The sequence below is a fragment of the Procambarus clarkii genome, chromosome 35, assembly GCF_040958095.1.
Source record: "Procambarus clarkii isolate CNS0578487 chromosome 35, FALCON_Pclarkii_2.0, whole genome shotgun sequence".
NCBI classification, from domain to species: domain Eukaryota; kingdom Metazoa; phylum Arthropoda; class Malacostraca; order Decapoda; family Cambaridae; genus Procambarus; species Procambarus clarkii.
The window spans coordinates 27349664-27370234 of NC_091184.1; the positions used below are offsets into that span (position 1 = coordinate 27349664).

A 20571-nucleotide genomic window follows, 5' to 3' on the forward strand; every position below is an offset into this window, starting at 1 on the left:
ACTTCTCCTTTTTTCCTGCTTATTTATCGCTTCTGTTTTAGTGCACTGGTTTTAATCTTGTTTTATTAACATTATCTTGGTGGCGGATGTTGATGCAGAATTGACGATTGCTTTCTGAGCCAACACATTAAGGAACCAAAGCAGGAAAATAATACTTTAGATTTAGTGTTAACTAACAGGGAAACACAAATGGAGGTATTTAGACAGAACGTTTTGGGCCAGAGATAGGGGGAACAGATTAAGGGATTGCTATCCGGGAGCTGGAATTGGTGATATTGTTGGAAACATGAATGATATTATGACGGGAAATGGGAACAAACCCATTATTTGTATTAGTGCAGGGGGTAATGATGTTGGGCGAGATAGGAGTGAGGAACTAATACAGAGATTCAGGACAGCCATTGAATTAGTTAGGAGCAAGGGAGGAATCCCGATCATATGTGGCATTCTTCCAAGAAAGGGAGTGGGAAATGAATGGATGTCGAGGGCACTTAGTGTCAATTGCCGGCTGGAAAGATATTGCAAATCAAATGCAATATCTTTCATAGACAACTGGGAACACTTCTATGAGATCAGGATTGGCATTATAGTTTAGCGTTTTATATATGTATAATACACATGAGAGAATGTGCAGTGACTTAATGTCTAACATATTCAGAGATTTGAGTAGGGGTACCGAGTGATGTCTGGGGCCAGAGTTGGATATTGTCCTAACAGCAGCTTTGTGTTGAGTAATTAGAGGACGTAAGTGATTTTGGGTAGTAGAGCCCCAAGCACAAATACCATAGTTGAGATATGGATAGATAAGGGAGTAATAGAGAGACACCAGGGCAGGGCGTGGTACATAATATCTGATCTTAGAAAGAATGCCCACAGTTTTTGAAACTTTTTTTGAAACTCCTCTCAAATTCACTCTCCTCGACTGACTGGCTGCTTTCTGAATCCATGTGAGTATTGCCGTGGGGAGTAGCCAGTTCTTCTGGTGACTGAGTCTCCATCTCAGTACCCAGCATGGGGGAAGATGTGTAGAATGCGATTGATACTAGTCAGTCTCCTTGTGTGTAGACTGAGCTAAACACCAATACTAACTTGCTTTAGGCATTGTATGTGCTAGCTCTATCTATAAATTCATCAATATTTGTATCACACCTTGTATGTATGTACTTTACCTGAATAAACATTTGATATTGAATTTGAATTTTTTTAAATGAACTGCAATATCTCTGTTTGAAACTCCCGCCTTAAACTTCCCATTCTCCTAATCGGCCATGTTGGTCTGGATGTTGTTGTTGTGTTGGCGGCGACGGAATTGATGAACATAGTGCATTCTGCCTTGTGCTATAGCTGCCTTTAACCCACCACAACAACACACCTTTATAAATCAATCTACCAAGTGGCACGTTACGTGTATAGGAGGTGTCTCACGTCACAAGACAACTCATGCAGTCATTGGAAGGAGATAATAATGTATTGTGTGTCAAGGGGCAGCCAGACGCCACAATACAACTCATGCAATCATCGGAAGAAGATAACAATTTTGTATGTGTCAAAGAGGAGCCAGACGTCACAAATTTTGTATGTGTCAAAGAGGAGCCAGACGTCACAATACATTTCATGCAGTCATTGGAAGGAGATAACAATGCGTTATGTGTCCAGGAGGAGCCAGACGTCACAATACAAATCATGCCGTCATCAGGAGAAGATCCCCTTGTGTTGTGTGTCAATGAGACGCCCCACATCACAAGCCAACTCCTTGAGTCATCAGGAGATAACATTATGCAAACAGCAAAGAACAAGGCAAAACCTCACCAGTGTCCGGAGTGTGAGAAAAAATTCAGTAAACTTGGAACTATGAAGAGACACTTGCTGGTTCATACAGGTGTTAAATCTAACAAGTGCCCCGATTATTGGAAAATGGAGGATAATCCTAAACTGCAAGATAGTTTGTCTAAATTTTGTGATAGGCCTAAACTTCGTGATAGGTCTAAACTTCATGAGTGTCCTAAGTGTGGGAAAATATTTAGTCAACGTTCAACTATGAAAACTCACATGATGGTGCATGTGGGTGATAAGCCTCATGAGTGTCCTGAGTGTGGGAAAAAATTCAGTAAACTTGGAACTATGAAGACTCACATGAGGGTGCATATGGGTGCTAAGCCTCATATATGTCCTGAGTGTGGGAAAAGCTTCAATCATCTTGGAACTATGAAGAGGCACCGAGTGGTACATACAGGTGAGAAACGTCACGAATGTCCCGAATGTGGAAAAACATTTAGTCAACTTTCAACTATGAAAACTCACATGATAGTGCATAAGGATGATAAGCCTCATGAATGTCCCGAGTGTGGGAAAAGATTCAGTCTTCCAGGAACTATGAGGAGGCACAGGATGGTGCATATTGGTGTTAAACCTCATGCATGTCCTGAGTGTGGGGAAAGGTTTAGTCAGCTTGGAACTATGAAGAGACACATGATGATTCATACAGGTGCTAAACCTCACAAGTGTCCTGAATGTGGGAAATCATTTAGTCGTCTTACACACATGAAGAGACACAGGATAGTGCATACAGATGAAAAGCCTCACGAGTGTCCTAAGTGTGGGAAAAGATTCAATCAAGTTGGAAGTGTGAAGATTCACAGGATCGTGCATACAGATGATAGACCTCATATATGCCCTGAGTGTGGGCAAGCATTTCGTCGTCTTGGACACATGAAGAGACATAGGATGGTGCATATGAATTTGGAATAATGTTCAGAGAAACTAGCAATATAATTAACAAGAGCACATGTAAGTGTTTACATCTGAAAGTGTGTATTTTTTAAATTGCTTACAGTTTCAGTCATTTTAGTAGAATTGTATGAGAAAACTTAGGTGACATTAACTTCCATTGTACTAATCTAGTGTTGCCTGTTTGTTTGTTTTTTGGGGAACTTGTAAACTTCATTATGAAAATACTGTGCAATCCCCTTGTCACCTGGATTTCCTACAAAAGTATTTTTGTCTAACTTGTATTGTATGTGAAATACATTTGGCTATGGATTTTTTTTTAAGAATCTATAAAATTTGATATTAAATATAAAGATTTTTGTTTTAACCATTTTTAAATAAGTATATACTTTAAATTAACTAACTGAACTTTAACTATTCCAATGCACACACACACAAACACACCTAGTGCAATTGGGTCATTGGGGGGAAATAGCTTCCTCTTCCAATGACTTTTAATTGTCTGGTGGTCAGTTGGTCAGAGTACTGGACTTGTCAAGGGGTTCATTGCCCCTGTCAGTCATAGGTTTGATCCTTTCATGAGAAGAGTTCTTTCTAATAAAATATATATTTGCGTGTAAATCACGAAAATTAACACATGATGAAAAATGTGACAAAGTCAGTATTAATTCCTTCTGAAGATGTATTAATATACGAAAGTACTTAAAGAAATTCCTGTTTCAATTCTTCCTCCGTGGTCTGACTTTTGTCACATATATATATACTGTCTCCACTCGATTATCTGGGGCCGGATTCAGGAAGGTACTTACGAAGGTTTTTCCTCTTAGCTAAGAGCGTTTTCCGTCTTAGCGCCTTCGTGGCGGCTACGTCCGTATTCAATTAACTACCCTAAGTGGAAAAACCTTCGTAAGTTCATTCCAGGATTTAAGTGTGGTTTCGATCACTCGTAGCTTTACGTAAACTGGATATAAGTCATTTTTTCTCTTCTACATAACACTGGGATCGATTTATGATATTGGAACATGACCAAAATATTATAGCTGGTGAATCTAGTGGAGAGGAGTCCTTCGTGTTAGTTATATATGCATTCTCTGCTTGAAACTTGAAGTAAATATGTGTTTGATGATAGTAGAATTAGTTTTATAATAGCAAGATATTATACCAGTAGTTATTAAGTAAATAAACACTGGTGAACATGAAATATGAGAGAAGGTGATGAGCCCTGCCTGATGGGATCATTTACTATCACCAAATGCCCCTGTTCACCTAGTAGTAAGGGTGTACCTTAGCTATACATACCCATTTCTAATTTATTTAGTTTGGTTTTATTTTGAAATTAAATCTGGGTGAGACATAAAATAAAAATATGCTGCACAAATGATGTTAGGTAAGGAAAAGGGTAAAAATGTCACAAACTTTATTCATTGAATACTTAAAGCTATAATTATGACTATATAGATTATTAAAAAAGAGAGAGGGAAGTAGGGGTCCAAGACCTCTTCCTGTTATACAATTTGGGTGTGGAACAAGTAATTATCAAAAGAAGGCACCATGCCGGGAAGGCTATGTAGCAGTAAGGCAGTGAGGCGAGGCAGCTACTTATTTGAGAAATGCTTATTTTATTTACCTTATTAGCTGAGGCAACTTATTTTATTTGAGGAATACTCAGCTGATTCCTCTACATTTAGCATGGAACAAATTTGTGTCCAAGACCTCTTCCTGTTACTCAATTTGGCTGTGTGTAACCAAACTAGAAGTGCTCTACAAATCAAGGGACCCAGAATGTGGAATGACCTCCCGAATCATGTCAAAGGCTGTACCTCTCTCAACCAGTTTAAGAGTTAAACCAAGTACTGCCAAATTAACTCCATGTAACCTAACTTACCTCCTAAATGTCAACCCATGTCTTGCTATTTTTTAAACAACGCTGTTCACCAACATGTGCAATTGCTGATTTATGCTATGTTAACCCCCTTTTTGTATTTTTTATTCCTTCTTTCAACACAATTTATACCTAATCCCGATTACTATTAAGTTTTAGTCTGTGTTTTTTTTCCCCCACACCTTGCCCGAAATGCTATGAGTATTAGTGGCTTTAGGTATTGTATGTACTAGCTCTGCCTATAAATCCATCTTTATGTTTGTAAATCAACTGTATGTACTTTTCCTGAATAAAATGTATTTATTATTTATTTTTTAATCAGTAAGTATTAAAAGAAGGCACCAAGCTGGGAAGGCTATGTAGCACCATTGTGTGTAACAATAAACCAAATTTTTTTTTAACAAATAATGCACCTGTATGGGAAAACAAATCCTGTCAGCTGTAAAAATATTGATGCAGTTATTTAAATGAAAAATATAATGAAAGAAATATTACTGGTTTATTTTTATCCTATCTTTTTGTACTGTACAGTATATCCAAGGAAGTGAAACATTGAGACAATGCACAATTTAATGAATGATTAGCAGTTCAAAAGAAATATGACTTGTCATTACATATCAACATGAGATCTTAATGATCCATGGTCAACATGATTAAATAAGGATAATACAGTACTGTATTTGTAATACAAACTATAATTTAAAATCTTTATTACTGATTTTTTTTATTAAGAAGATTAGGTATACACAGCAATGTGCTGCTACCCTAGTCTATATGGAATATTACACAGTGTAGATAAAAAACTAGCTATAAATTTATCTAATACTCCCATCTCACAGGATGGTTAGACATACTGTACATGGAATCAATTTAGAAAATACCAGCCTCAATACAAAAAACAAATCAACTCTGACTAAACAACTCTAAGCAATTTTCACAAGAGGTAAGCACTGAATCATGGAAACATTATATTATAATTACTCTTACCAGTTTCTACAAAACTCCTCTCAAACAATGTATTTTTTAAACATGTTTAGGTATACACAGCAATGTGCTGCTTCCCTATTCTGTATAAAGGACCACACAGTGTAGATAAAAAACCAGCTACAAGCTCACCCAACATCCTCACCTCACAGGATGGCCAGTCATACATGGAATTAGGAGAGAACAAAATACTTAATGCTGATCTATTAGCCTCCACTGGCAAAATCTGGGTGCAGCACAAGAATATCTTCCAATATTCCTGAGTGTATGAAGTAATTACAGAGCTCAAAATACCTCATACCATTTGGAATGAAGTCACTGATAACAGGACAATCACAGATATAGTGTTGGAGAGTATGTTCTCTCAAGTAGGACTGAAAACAGATGTTTTTTTTCCACCAAGAGGACTATAAACCCATGGAACAGCCTACCCGCTGAAGCCGTAAATGCCAAATTCCAGCTAAAAAATATCATTAAGACAATTGGCGGGCCCTTTAACAAGCCACCGGCTTTCTGTCCTCTTCGAGGTCACTAGATAGTTAGTGGCCCTTGGGTAAATTCAGTAAATATATACAATAATTGTCAGCGCATCTTCCGAGCAACAAGGACAGCTACACAGTATCTCTTAGAATTACGTAGGTAAACAACAAATGTAACATATTTGTTTACTACAATGTCGGTGCTGGCTGTAGAAGTTGAAAAAACATTGTTTTACTTCGAAATATACTAATTTTATAAGAAAATTCGACGTAAATAGGAGGCAGTAGAGCTCCGATAAGCCAGCGCTAAATCTTTAATATGAAGAATGTTGCTGCTCTCTGATTGGCCAAACGAAACACAGTAGTGACCTCTATCGGCACGCAGGTGAACCAACAATTTTCTTCCTAAGTATACCTTATTGAATCGCACCTAAGCATCTTCTTAGGGCGCACTTAGGAACCTTCGTAGCAAACCCACTTACGAAGAAATACACAGAGCTTCCTGAATCTAGGTCCTGGACTATATGGGAAGGACCCCCAGCCGGATATTCATGTGTTCCAGATAATGGTACTTTTTCACCTCTGAGTTCAAAAGTGACCATTTCCAACTATTTTTATATTACAAACAACATAATTTGAATTGTCTTGCCACATATAATTATTAAATATTCAGCTAGAAATCTCAACTTACCTTGTTGGTGTTCATCTTCTTGATTGATGCCACATATTTTGAAGTTAAGAATTCTTAACAATTTACTTAACCTATACTAACACAACACTAAATTTACCACTTAAAATTATTGTATAGTTCATTAAGCAAAGTTAGTTTTGACTGCCAGCTGCTGAAGCCTTACTGGTTGAAGGCATTTGGGTTGCCTGTGAGGCCTCACTTGTTGAAGGAGCTTACTTGTGCTTCACTTGAAGGCGCTTGGCATGCCTGTGAAGCCTCACATGTTGAAGGCATTTGGCTTGCCTGTGACGCCTCACTTGTTAAAGGCGCTTGCTTGCACCTCACTTGTTGTTGGCGTTTGGCTTGCCTGTGAAGCTTCATATGTTGAAGGCATTTGGCTTGCCTGTGATGCCTCACTTGTTGAAGGCGCTTGCTTGCGCCTCACTTGTTGAAGGCGCTTGGCTTGCCTGTGACGCCTCATTGTTGAAGGCATTTGGCTTGCCTCTGATGCCTCACTGGTTGAAGTGTATAACACGTAACTTGTCTTTAATTGTTAGGACAACCTTCTTCCTCTTAACACCTCCAGAACAATTGATGCTGCTACCAGACATAGTCTTGGCCAAAAATGTTCAAAGTTACCATGAAAATAAAAAAGTTATTTAAAAAAATATTTCACTAATGGCATGGCACTGTGGTATAACACGAGGGACGGGAGCACATGGGTTGACCAGTGTTGGATGGGTCCACTTGGGGCAGCTATAGCACGTTACGTAGGCCACCAGGAGGAAAAAAATCAAAATATTTTTTAAAGAAACTTCAGCCTGTGCACATTGTTTTTAGGAAACTTATATATTTGTTATTACATAATTACTAGTATTTCATTTGTTTTTGGCTATGATGAATTGTTCTAAAATTTATGGTAATTCCTGTATCCAGGTGGTCCCTCCCGACGCTTCCCTCCCACCCTCCCGATACCACCCACCCACCCCACCCCCTCCTCCATCATGTGCCTTAAGGCAGCCAGCCACAGCCAGACGGGATTAATACGGTACAGCCCGCCCCATACTTTCATATCCGAACAATTCAATGATTGTCATTGTCAATTCAATTCAGCTGGTTGTCCGGATAGTGTAACATCGGCAGTAAGTTAACAAGCTCCGATTTTTTTATCCGGCTAAACCAGCTTTTATCCGGCTCCCATGGCCATTTTGGCCGGATATTGAGAAAACTTTATCTGGTCATGATTTTGGCTGTATAAGGGCAAATCCCAGATAATTGAGTGGTTACAGTTTATATTTATATACAGTACAACCTCGATTCAATGTACCCCGATTCAAGGAATCTCCGGCTGGTTCGCACACTTTTCAGGCCGGATTTACTCACCTAGTTCCACGAACAATGGTTCGCCGAACAGGGGAATGTTCGGATTTGCTTACGATGTCCAGAGTTCACAGACTGGTGGAAAACTTTCCCATTCTATCACAGATTACAATTAATAATTCTCTCATATGACAAGTTGGATCACACAAGTGGACCACTCAAGTGGACCGCATAAGTGGTCCACAAGTGGTCCACAAGCTTACGATGTTGGGACAGAGTTCACAGAGTGGTGGAAAACTTTCTCATTCTATCAGATTACAATTAATAATTCCTTCATTAGACAAGTTGGATCACACAAATGAACCAGACAACAAGTGAGCCATATGAACCAAACACCAGCCAGAGTGTCTCGGTTGTTCACAGAAGTGAATTTCCATGATTTTCGTTCACTGATTTGTGGCACATGTATCTTTGTACATTAATTTAAAGGCTGAAGCATGATTACCTAGCTACATGTGGTAAAATCTCCTTATAGACATTTTCTGTGATGAAACAAGATGAGTGAGGGTGGACAGATAATTAAGAGAGTACTGTACTGTAAACTTTACTTTACAGTGAGGTTTCACTCACTCTCGTCTGTGTCGTCATAGTTCAGTGACCCACGATTTTGAAAGTTTCAGATTAATAAATAATTTCTAAAGCCAGTGTTTTAATAGCTTTTAGTTATCCTTATTAAACTAAACTAAATAAAACCGAAAATATACTGTAATATGATAGACACCTGCTATTTGAGAAATTACTGTATGTTATTAGAACAACGCCAGTGCGAGTGGACAGGTTTAATCCTTGTACACACAGCACCATGCGTGTTTCATTCGGTTTTGTCGCCATAGTTCATTGACTACGGCCTCGAAATAATAAAATTAATAAATTAGTTCTAAAATAAGTTTTTTATATCTCTTATAATCCTAACAATGTTACTAAACTAAATATATTATCCAAAAATATATAAATTGATGTAAGTCCAACATTTATCACTGGCGTACCCCGCGCGCCACCCCTCAACTGTGTGATTTGGGTCTCAGCGTTTCAAGGGAGCGCGCGTTAATTCTGAAAAGCGCGCGTTAATTCTCTCTTCAACTTTGTCACCTCAATTCTCGTCCTACGAGATTAAATTTGGTATCATTGTGTTCGCAATAGAATTCTCTACATGCACTAAATGCATATAAACTCCAAAAGCCTGGCTAATTACCCGCAGCAAACAGAGAAAGTGCGAACGAGTTACCCAGGAGCGCGCAAAAGCGATAAAATGTTTTTTTTTTTTTTTTTTTTTTGAGATATATACAAGAGTTGTTACATTCTTGTACAGCCACTAGTACGCGTAGCGTTTCGGGCAAGTCCTTAATCCTATGGTCCCTGGAATACGATCCCCGCCGCGAAGAATCGTTGTTACATCCAAGTACACATTTTACTGTTGCGTTAAACAGAGGCTACAGTTAAGGAATTGCGCCCAGTAAATCCTCCCCGGCCAGGATACGAACCCATGACATAGCGCTCGCGGAACGCCAGGCGAGTGTCTTACCACTACACCACGGAGACTGCATGTTCACTCTGGTCACCTCAATTTTCGTCCTAAGTCTTTCATTTTGGTATCAATGGGTTCGCAATAGAGGAATGTTAGCATATAAAATAAAAAACCTGGTCACACTCCACCCGCCGACGAGTTGAAGACGGGCCACGCGTTAACCGCGAGTGAGCGCCCAGACGCCTTCCCGCTACAGTAATTGCACACACTACCACTGGACCACACACTACCACTGGACCACACACTACCACTGGACCACACACTACCACTGGACCACACACTACCACTGGACCACACACTACCACTGGACCACACACTTCCACACACTACCACAGGACCACACACTACCACTGGACCACACACTACCACTGGACCACACACTACTACAGGACCACACACTACCACTGGACCACACACTACCACTGGACCACACACTACCACAGGACCACACACTACCACAGGACCACACACTACCACTGGACCACACACTACCACTGGACCACACACTACCACTGGACCACACACTACCACTGGACCACACACTACCACTGTACCACACACTACCACTGGACCACACACTACCACTGGACCACACACTACCACAGGACCACACACTACCACAGGACCACACACTACCACAGGACCACACACTACCACAGGACCACACACTACCACTGGACCACACACTACCACTGGACCACACACTACCACAGGACCACACACTACCACTGGACCACACACTACCACTGGACCACACACTACCACAGGACCACACACTACCACAGGACCACACACTACCACTGGACCACACACTTCCACAGGACCACACACTACCACTGGACCACACACTACCACTGGACCACACACTACCACTGGACCACACACTACCACAAGACCACACACTACCACAGGACCACATACTTCCACAGGACCACACACTACCACTGGACCACACACTACCACTGGACCACACACTACCACTGGACCACACACTACCACTGGACCACACTACCACTGGACCACACACTACCACAGGACCACACACTACCACAGGACCACACACTACCACACGACCACACACTACCACAGGACCACACACTACCACTGGACCACACACTACCACTGGACCACACACTACTACAGGACCACACACTACCACAGGACCACACACTACTACAGGACCACACACTACTACAGGACCACACACTACCACAGGACCACACACTACCACAGGACCACACACTACCACTGGACCACACACTACCACAGGACCACACACTACCACTGGACCACACACTACCACAGGACCACACACTACCACTGGACCACACACTACCACAGGACCACACACTACCACACGACCACACACTACCACAGGACCACACACTACCACTGGACCACACACTACCACAGGACCACACACTACTACAGGACCACACACTACCACAGGACCACACACTACTACAGGACCACACACTACCACTGGACCACACACTACCACAGGACCACACACTACCACACGACCACACACTACCACTGGACCACACACTACCACAGGACCACACACTACCACAGGACCACACACTACCACACGACCACACACTACCACAGGACCACACACTACCACTGGACCACACACTACCACTGGACCACACACTACTACAGGACCACACACTACCACAGGACCACACACTACTACAGGACCACACACTACTACAGGACCACACACTACCACAGGACCACACACTACCACAGGACCACACACTACCACTGGACCACACACTACCACAGGACCACACACTACCACTGGACCACACACTACCACAGGACCACACACTACCACTGGACCACACACTACCACAGGACCACACACTACCACACGACCACACACTACCACAGGACCACACACTACCACTGGACCACACACTACCACAGGACCACACACTACTACAGGACCACACACTACCACAGGACCACACACTACTACAGGACCACACACTACCACTGGACCACACACTACCACAGGACCACACACTACCACACGACCACACACTACCACTGGACCACACACTACCACTGGACCACACACTACCACTGGACCACACACTACCACAGGACCACACACTACCACTGGACCACACACTACCACAGGACCACACACTACCACTGGACCACACACTACCACAGGACCACACACTACCACAGGACCACACACTACCACAGGACCACACACTACCACAGGACCACACACTACCACTGGACCACACACTACCACAGGACCACACACGACCACACACTACCACAGGACCACACACTACCACAGGACCACACACTACCACAGGACCACACACGACCACACACTACCACAGGACCACACACTACCACTGGACCACACACTTCCACAGGACCACACACTACCACTGGACCACACACTACCACAGGACCACACACTACCACTGGACCACACACTACCACAGGACCACACACTACCACTGGACCACACACTACCACTGGACCACACACTACCACTGGACCACACACTACCACTGGACCACACACTACCACTGGACCACACACTACCACTGCTGCATAAGCACCAGGGTAATAATTTAATATCCTACTCCCACCACTGCCCTGTACGAACCAGGGTGAAGATGCAAATTTCTAGTTTAGGTTATTTATTATGCACCCCATACCCATCCTGTGGGCGGTAGTGAAAAGGGTTACAGAGGCACATAATGGGCTCAGGGACTGAACCCCACAATTCATTTAGCTAAGCAAGTTACAGTCTTGATGAGCTAGTTACAAAATTCAATGCACATCGTCACATCATTATTGGGTTCGAGACCGACCACAAGAACAGTTTCTAAATTAAGCAACTGACATATGTGGAGAGCTAGTGTCACAATTGATGTTCGAATCCTCGTCACGGCCCTTGTGGATTTGTTCATTTGATACATCACGTAATTGTGATTTCTGTGTGTAATTGACGTTTATCTTGCAACCCCCCTCCTCCTCCCCACCCCATCCAGTGGAGGTGGTGGATAGTTTACAATCACTTAGTTACTATCTACAGTTAGCAAACTGGGGATATTTGGCCAAGAATTTTAGAAGCAGATAATTTGTAACGAAATATTTACATTTTGAACATTTTGATATAGAATTGTCTCTGAATTCACGTATCTTTCCGCACTTCATCACATAGTGAAGGAGGGTGTGCGAATAATTTTGTTGACAGTTTATTTTTAGTCAGGTCTACACTAGCAGATAATGAGAATTCCCAGAGATTCTTGTAACCTAGTCTAAACCTAGCAGTAGTAGCATATATGAGTCTGCTGATTTTATTGGATGGTCCATAGATGTGTACTCACCTATATGTACTCACCTATAGGTGCTTGCAGGATCGAGCATTGACTCTTGGATCCCGCCTTTCTAGCTATCGGTTGTTTACAGCAATGACTCCTGTCCCATTTCCCTATCATACCTAGTTTTAAAAGTATGAATAGTATTTGCTTCCACAACCTGTGGATCTTGACCCACAGGTCACAACCTGTGGATCTGTGGATCAATTGCAAATTTGTGTGGCTTCTCTTGCATGATAGTATGATGGTAGATAGAATTACTGGTGTCGATTTCACTTTGCCTCGCATCAACAAGATGCATTAGGTCAAAACACTAACACTGTTCTGTAAGAACCCGGGTCAAGATGTATATACGAACCACACACACTGCAACTGCTCCTTGAGGAGCTTTAAGGATTAGAACCAAAGAATAGGCAGATTTTTAAATTTATTTGAGAATCATAAACAACACTAAATTACTAAAAATACATATTGTGTTTATTGACTTCGTTTCCCTAAAGGCATATAATTCAATGTTAATTTATTACAGCACTTTACATATGTTTACTGGCAATTATTATAATATAATCATGCAAACTTTGTGAGTAATAATAAACCCTTCAGCTCTGCTATAGTTGCAGCTCATAAATAAGGAACACAATACTCATACAAATCTGCTTGATAAACCCCACAGTCAGACGTGCCGAGGAAATACACTTGGATATCTCTGTCCACGACATTTGTCGGGAATCCTGACTTTACCTGAGAGCCACTATATAACACTAGTGGCCTCGATGAGGACAGGAAGACTTCGGTTTGTCGAAGGTTCTCCCCAGTTGCCTTGATGAGTGGACCTTCGACAATCCTGGCGTGGATAAAGCTGGCTGCTGCGGTTCCCAGCGTAGGTCTACACATCCTGGGACTCGTGGTCACAGAGTCCCGGGTAGATGATGGAGGGAGAGTCCGGGTGACAAGCGGTGGCTGGGGGGCCCGCTAGGTATTGAGGGGCCCCCAGCACGTTACCCGAGGGCCCGTAGTTACACACATACACATAGCTCTCGCTGCCTGATTGACTTCTGAAGGTCGCGGCTCCACACCCGACCTCCAACGTCCTCGCCCACACCACCTGCAGGAGCGGAGTGCCTCAGTGTTCAGCACACTCGTGGGTGTTGGATGGTCAGTAGTGGCATGATGCTGAGTGTGGGATGGTCAGTAGTGGCATGATGTTGAGTGTGGGATGGTCAGTAGTGGCATGATGTTGAGTGAAGGATGGTCAGTAGTGGCATGATGTTGAGTGAAGGATGGTCAGTAGTGGCATGATGCTGAGTGTTGGATGGTCAGTAGAGGCATGATGCTGAGTGTGGGATGGTCAGTAGTGGCATGATGTTGAGTGTGTGATGGTCAGTAGTGGCATGATGCTGAGTGTGTGATGGTCAGTAGTGGCATGATGTTGAGTGAGGGGTGGTCAGTAGTGGCATGATGCTGAGTGTGTGATGGATGGGGTGGTCAGTAGTGGCATGATGCTGAGTGTGTGATGGTCAGTAGTGGCATGATGTTGAGTGAAGGATGGTCAGTAGTGGCATGATGCTGAGTGAGGGATGGTCAGTAGTGGCATGATGTTGAGTGTGGGATGGTCAGTAGTGGCATGATGCTGAGTGTTGGATGGTCAGTAGAGGCATGATGCTGAGTGTGTGATGGTCAGTAGTGGCATGATGCTGAGTGTGTGATGGTCAGTAGTGGCATGATGTTGAGTGTGTGATGGTCAGTAGAGGCATGATGCTGAGTGTGTGATGGTCAATAGTGGCATGATGCTGAGTGAGGGATGGATGGGATGGTCAGTATTGGCATGATGCTGAGTGTGTGATGGTCAGTAGTGGCATGATGCTGAGTGAGGGATGGTCAGTAGTGGCATGATGCTGAGTGTGGGATGGCCAGTAGTGGCATGATGCTGAGTGTGGGATGGTCAGTAGTGGCATGATGCTGAGTGTGGGATGGTCAGTAGTGGCATGATGCTGAGTGTGGGATGGTCAGTAGTGGCATGATGCTGAGTGTGGGATGGTCAGTAGTGGCATGATGCTGAGTGTGTGATGGATGGGATGGTCAGTAGTGGCATGATGCTGAGTGTGTGATGGATGGGATGGTCAGTAGTGGCATGATGCTGAGTGTGGGATGGATGGGATGGTCAGTAGTGGCATGATGCTGAGTGAGGGATGGATGGGGTGGTCAGTAGTGGCATGATGCTGAGTGTGGGACGGTCAGTAGTGGCATGATGCTGAGTGTGGGACGGTCAGTAGTGGCATGATGCTGAGTGTGGGACGGTCAGTAGTGGCATGATGCTGAGTGTGGGACGGTCAGTAGTGGCATGATGCTGAGTGTTGGATGGTCAGTAGTGGCATGATGCTGAGTGTGGGATGGTCAGTAGTGGCATGATGCTGAGTGTGTGATGGTCAGTAGTGGCATGATGCTGAGTGTGGGATGGTCAGTAGTGGCATGATGCTGAGTGAGGGATGGTCAGTAGTGGCATGATGCTGAGTGTGGGATGGTCAGTAGTGGCATGATGCTGAGTGTGGGATGGTCAGTAGTGGCATGATGCTGAGTGAGGGATGGTCAGTAGTGGCATGATGCTGAGTGAGGGATGGATGGGATGGTCAGTATTGGCATGATGCTGAGTGTGGGATGGTCAGTAGTGGCATGATGCTGAGTGAGGGATGGTCAGTAGTGGCATGATGCTGAGTGTGTGATGGATGGGATGGTCAGTAGTGGCATGATGCTGAGTGAGGGATGGTCAGTAGTGGCATGATGCTGAGTGTTGGATGGTCAGTATTGGCATGATGCTGAGTGTGGGATGGATGGGATGGTCAGTAGTGGCATGATGCTGAGTGTGGGATGGATGGGATGGTCAGTAGTAGCATGATGCTGAGTGTGGGATGGTCAGTAGTGGCATGATGCTGAGTGTGGGATGGTCAGTAGTGGCATGATGCTGAGTGTGTGATGGATGGGGTGGTCAGTAGTGGCATGATGCTGAGTGTGTGATGGATGGGATGGTCAGTAGTGGCATGATGCTGAGTGAGGGATGGTCAGTATTGGCATGATGCTGAGTGAGGGATGGATGGGATGGTCAGTAGTGGCATGATGCTGAGTGTGTGATGGATGGGGTGGTCAGTAGTGGCATGATGCTGAGTTTGGGATGGATGGGGTGGTCAGTAGTGGCATGATGCTGAGTGTGTGATGGATGGGGTGGTCAGTAGTGGCATGATGCTGAGTGTGTGATGGATGGACTTGTCAGTAGAGTGGTAAATTGCTTATAAAGAAAAATGATTTTTCAAATGAATTTAAGAATTCAATAATCTGTATGACTGGAGCTGAACATGTATAAGTCAGGGTTATACATGGAACATGACTGATTTTTAAGTGTAAGTATACAGCATATACTTACACTGTATATGTGTAAGTCATATTCATGTCACAACATTCACTCGTAAGAGACATGACCTGTAGTTACTATTATATTAATCTCCCGTATGAGACATGTCTATAGTTACATGTCTAACACTAGTCAGAGACAACTCAACTCGTCCTCCTATAACAGAACGTCGCATTTTTGACGTATACTCTACCTAAGGCCAAAAATCTTGGTACTAGAAAATGGAAGCTGCTCACGAAAGTGACATGCTGTCCCATTTTCTGTTTTGGGTCCTCTAGTTGGTTAGGATAAGGTCCCTTTAGTACGACTGTTGCTTGACGTTGGGAAACCTTTGGAGGTCGTGACAGTAACTACAGGTCACACTAGTCACTAGTAAGGTCATGTCAGTAACTACAGGTCACACTAATCACTAGTAAGGTCGTGACAGTAACTACAGGTCACACTAATCACTAGTAAGGTCGTGACAGTAACTACAGGTCACACTAGTCACTAGTAAGGTCATGACAGTAACTACAGGTCACACTAATCACTAGTAAGGTCGTGATAGTAACTACAGGTCACACTAGTCACTAGTAAGGTCGTGACAGTAACTACAGGTCACACTAGTCACTAGTAAGGTCATGACAGTAACTACAGGTCACACTAATCACTAGTAAGGTCGTGACAGTAACTACAGGTCACACTAGTCACTAGTAAGGTCATGTCAGTAACTACAGGTCACACTAATCACTAGTAAGGTCGTGACAGTAACTACAGGTCATACTAGTCACTAGTAAGGTCGTGACAGTAACTACAGGTCACACTAGTCACTAGTAAGGTCGTGACAGTAACTACAGGTCACACTAGTCACTAGTAAGGTCGTGACAGTAACTACAGGTCACACTAGTCACTAGTAAGGTCGTGACAGTAACTACAGGTCACACTAGTCACTAGTAAGGTCATGTCAGTAACTACAGGTCACACTAGTCACTAGTAAGGTCATGACCGTAACTACAGGTCACACTAGTCACTAGTAAGGTCATGTCAGTAACTACAGGTCACACTACTCACTAGTAAGGTCGTGACAGTAACTACAGGTCACACTAGTCACTAGTAAGGTCGTGACAGTAACTACAGGTCACACTACTCACTAGTAAGGTCATGACAGTAACTACAGGTCACACTAGTCACTAGTAAGGTCATGTCAGTAACTACAGGTCACACTAGTCACTAGTAAGGTCGTGACAGTAACTACAGGTCACACTAGTCACTAGTAAGGTCATGTCAGTAACTACAGGTCACACTAGTCACTAGTAAGGTCGTGATAGTAACTACAGGTCACACTAGTCACTAGTAAGGTCGTGACAGTAACTACAGGTCACACTAGTCACTAGTAAGGTCATGTCAGTAACTACAGGTCACACTAGTCACTAGTAAGGTCGTGATAGTAACTACAGGTCACACTAGTCACTAGTAAGGTCGTGATAGTAACTACAGGTCTCATCATTCACTCCTGTGACATGAAAGTAAATACAGGTGAAATAATTCACCATTAGGAGACATGATAGTAACTACAGGTCATATAATTAACCATTAGAAGACATGATAGTAATTACGGGGTCATATAATTCACCAATAGGAGACACGATAGTAATTATAGGTCATATAATTAATTACTAGGAGACCGGATAATAAATACAGGTCGTATAATTCACCATTAGGAAACATGATAGTGACACCAGATCATATAATTCATCCTTAGAAAAAAAGGATAGTAACTACAAGTCATATAATTCATTATTTGAGACATGATCGTAACTACAGGTCACATAATTCACCACTTAAAGACAGGATAGTAACTACAGGTCATATAATTCACCATTAGGAGACAGGATAGTAACTACAGGTCATATAATTCACCATTAGGAGACAGGATAGTACCTACTGGTCAGATAATTATCCATTAGGATACAAGACACTAATTACAGGTCATATAATTCACCATTAGGAGACAGGATAGTAACTACAGATCATATAATTCACCATTAGGAGACATGATAGTAACTACAGGTCATATAATTGACCACTAAGAGACAGGATAGTAACTACAGGTCATATAATTGACCACTAAGAGACAGGATAGTAACTACAGGTCATATAATTGACCACTAAGAGACAGGATAGTAACTACAGGTCATATAATTGACCACTAAGAGACAGGATAGTAACTACAGGTCATATAATTGACCACTAAGAGACAGGATAGTAACTACAGGTCATATAATTCACCATTAGGAGACATGATAGTAACTACAGGTCATATAATTGACCACTAAGAGACAGGATATTAACTGCAGGTCATATAATTCATTTATTTATTTTTGCCTGAAACGCTATGCGTACTAGTGGCTTAAGGTATTGTATGTACTAGCTCTATCTATAAATCCAACATTATGTTTGTAAATCAAATATGTATGTACTTTTCCTGAATAAAAGTTTATTTATTTATTTATTTAAATTATTTATTTATTAGGAGACAGGCTAGTATCTACAGGTAAGATAATTCACAATTAGGAGACGGGATAGTAACTACAAGTCATATAATTCTCCATTAGAAGAGAAGAGAGTAACGACAGGTCATATATTTTGCAATTAGGAGATAAGATGGTAACTACAGGTGATATAATTCACCATTAAAACACATGATAGTAACTGCAGGTTCATATAATTCACCATTAGGAGACATGATATTAATTACAGGCCATGTAAATCACCATTAGGAGATATGACAGTTACCACAGGTCATATAATTCACCATTAGGAGACGTGACTGTAAATACAGGTCATATAATTCATCACTAGGAGACAAGGCAGTAACTACAGGTCATATAATTCACCATTAGAAGACACGATATTAACTACAGGTCATATAATTCATCACTAGGAGACAAGGCAGTAACTACAGGTCATATAATTCACCATTAGGAGACACAATATTAACTACGCGTCATATTGTTCACCATTAGGAATAGGATATAAACTACAGGTCATATAATTCACCATTAGGAACCTCGAAAGTAACAATACGTCATATAATTTACCATTAGGAAACTCGATAGTAACAACAGGTCAGATAATTCACGATTAGGATATAGGATAATAACTGCAGATCATATAATTCCACCACTAGGAGACATGGTAGTAACTACAGGTCATATAATTCACCACTAGGAGATAGGATAGTAACTACAGGTCATATAATTCACCACTAGGATACATGATAGTAACTACAGGTCATATAATTCACCACTAGGAGACAGGATAGTAACTACAGGTCATATAATTCACCACTAGGAGACAGGATAGTAACTACAGGTCATATAATTCATTCGCAGAGACATGATAGTAAATACAGGTCAAATCATTCACTCGTAAAACTTGAGAGTAATTACATGCTTTATCATTCACTCATAAGAGAATCAAAAATTTCCATAAAATAGTTTGTCTGTCTGTCTAAAACAGGAGGTCAGACTTCATGGGCTAGCCTCTCCCAACTTTACAAGATGACACTTGGGGGGTATGTGAGTGTCATAGGCCAGTCAAGTTTGACAACCGCGTTTCTCTTGAAGAATTATTTGCATCGGAAGTTTTTAGAAGTTTTAACGTTGCTTCGTAATATCATATTTTCCGAAAGAAAGAGAAATATGTAGATAGATTGATTGATTGATTGAGTGATTGATTGATTGATTGATTGATTGATTGATTGATTGATTGATTAATTGATTGAGTGATATGTAGCTCGATAAACAGATAGATACATAGATAGATTGATTGATTGATATGTAAATAGATAAATAGATAGATAGATTGATTGATTGATTGATTGATTGATTGAGGGATTAATTGATGGATAGATAGATAGATAGATAGATAGATAGATAGATAGATAGATAGATAGATAGATAGATAGTGTGACGATAATCTCTTTCAAGAGAGATTGAGCCTCCTCTTCCCTACACAATTACGTCATTCAAGTACAAGATACTATATTGAAGATACGTCCACCAGTATCGCCAAACGTTTTGCCCAGGAAGCAAATCGTACCATGCACACCCCGACACACCGGCTACAGCCCGCCGTAACCAGCAAACTGCTCATCCTCCACCTGCCTGTTGCTGAT

At 42.1% G+C, this 20571-nt stretch overlaps 2 protein-coding genes across 3 annotated transcripts in view; one reads left to right on the forward strand and one right to left on the reverse strand.

The window, feature by feature from the left end:
• Positions 1-1276: 1276 nt before the first annotated feature.
• Positions 1277-5103, forward strand: LOC138371404 (zinc finger protein 493-like). Its single transcript, XM_069336203.1, has one exon. The coding sequence runs from the start codon at positions 1441-1443 to the stop codon at positions 2746-2748; it is 1308 nt and encodes a 435-aa protein (XP_069192304.1). The 5' UTR covers positions 1277-1440; the 3' UTR covers positions 2749-5103.
• Positions 5104-13423: 8320 nt separating this feature from the next.
• LOC123768515 (uncharacterized) overlaps positions 13424-20571 on the reverse strand; it is a 47448-nt gene continuing 40300 nt past the window's right edge. For both annotated transcript variants that reach the window (XM_069336205.1, XM_069336204.1), the window contains one exon: positions 13424-14114. In XM_069336205.1, the coding sequence (XP_069192306.1) occupies positions 13896-14114 (219 nt within the window). In that variant the 3' untranslated portion in view covers positions 13424-13895. The remainder of the gene's footprint in view (positions 14115-20571) is intronic.

Excerpts from the sequence above, each read along its gene's own strand:
- LOC138371404 (XM_069336203.1), top strand. The coding sequence starts at position 1,441 with ATGCAGTCATTGGAAGGAGATAATAATGTATTGTGTGTCAAGGGGCAG.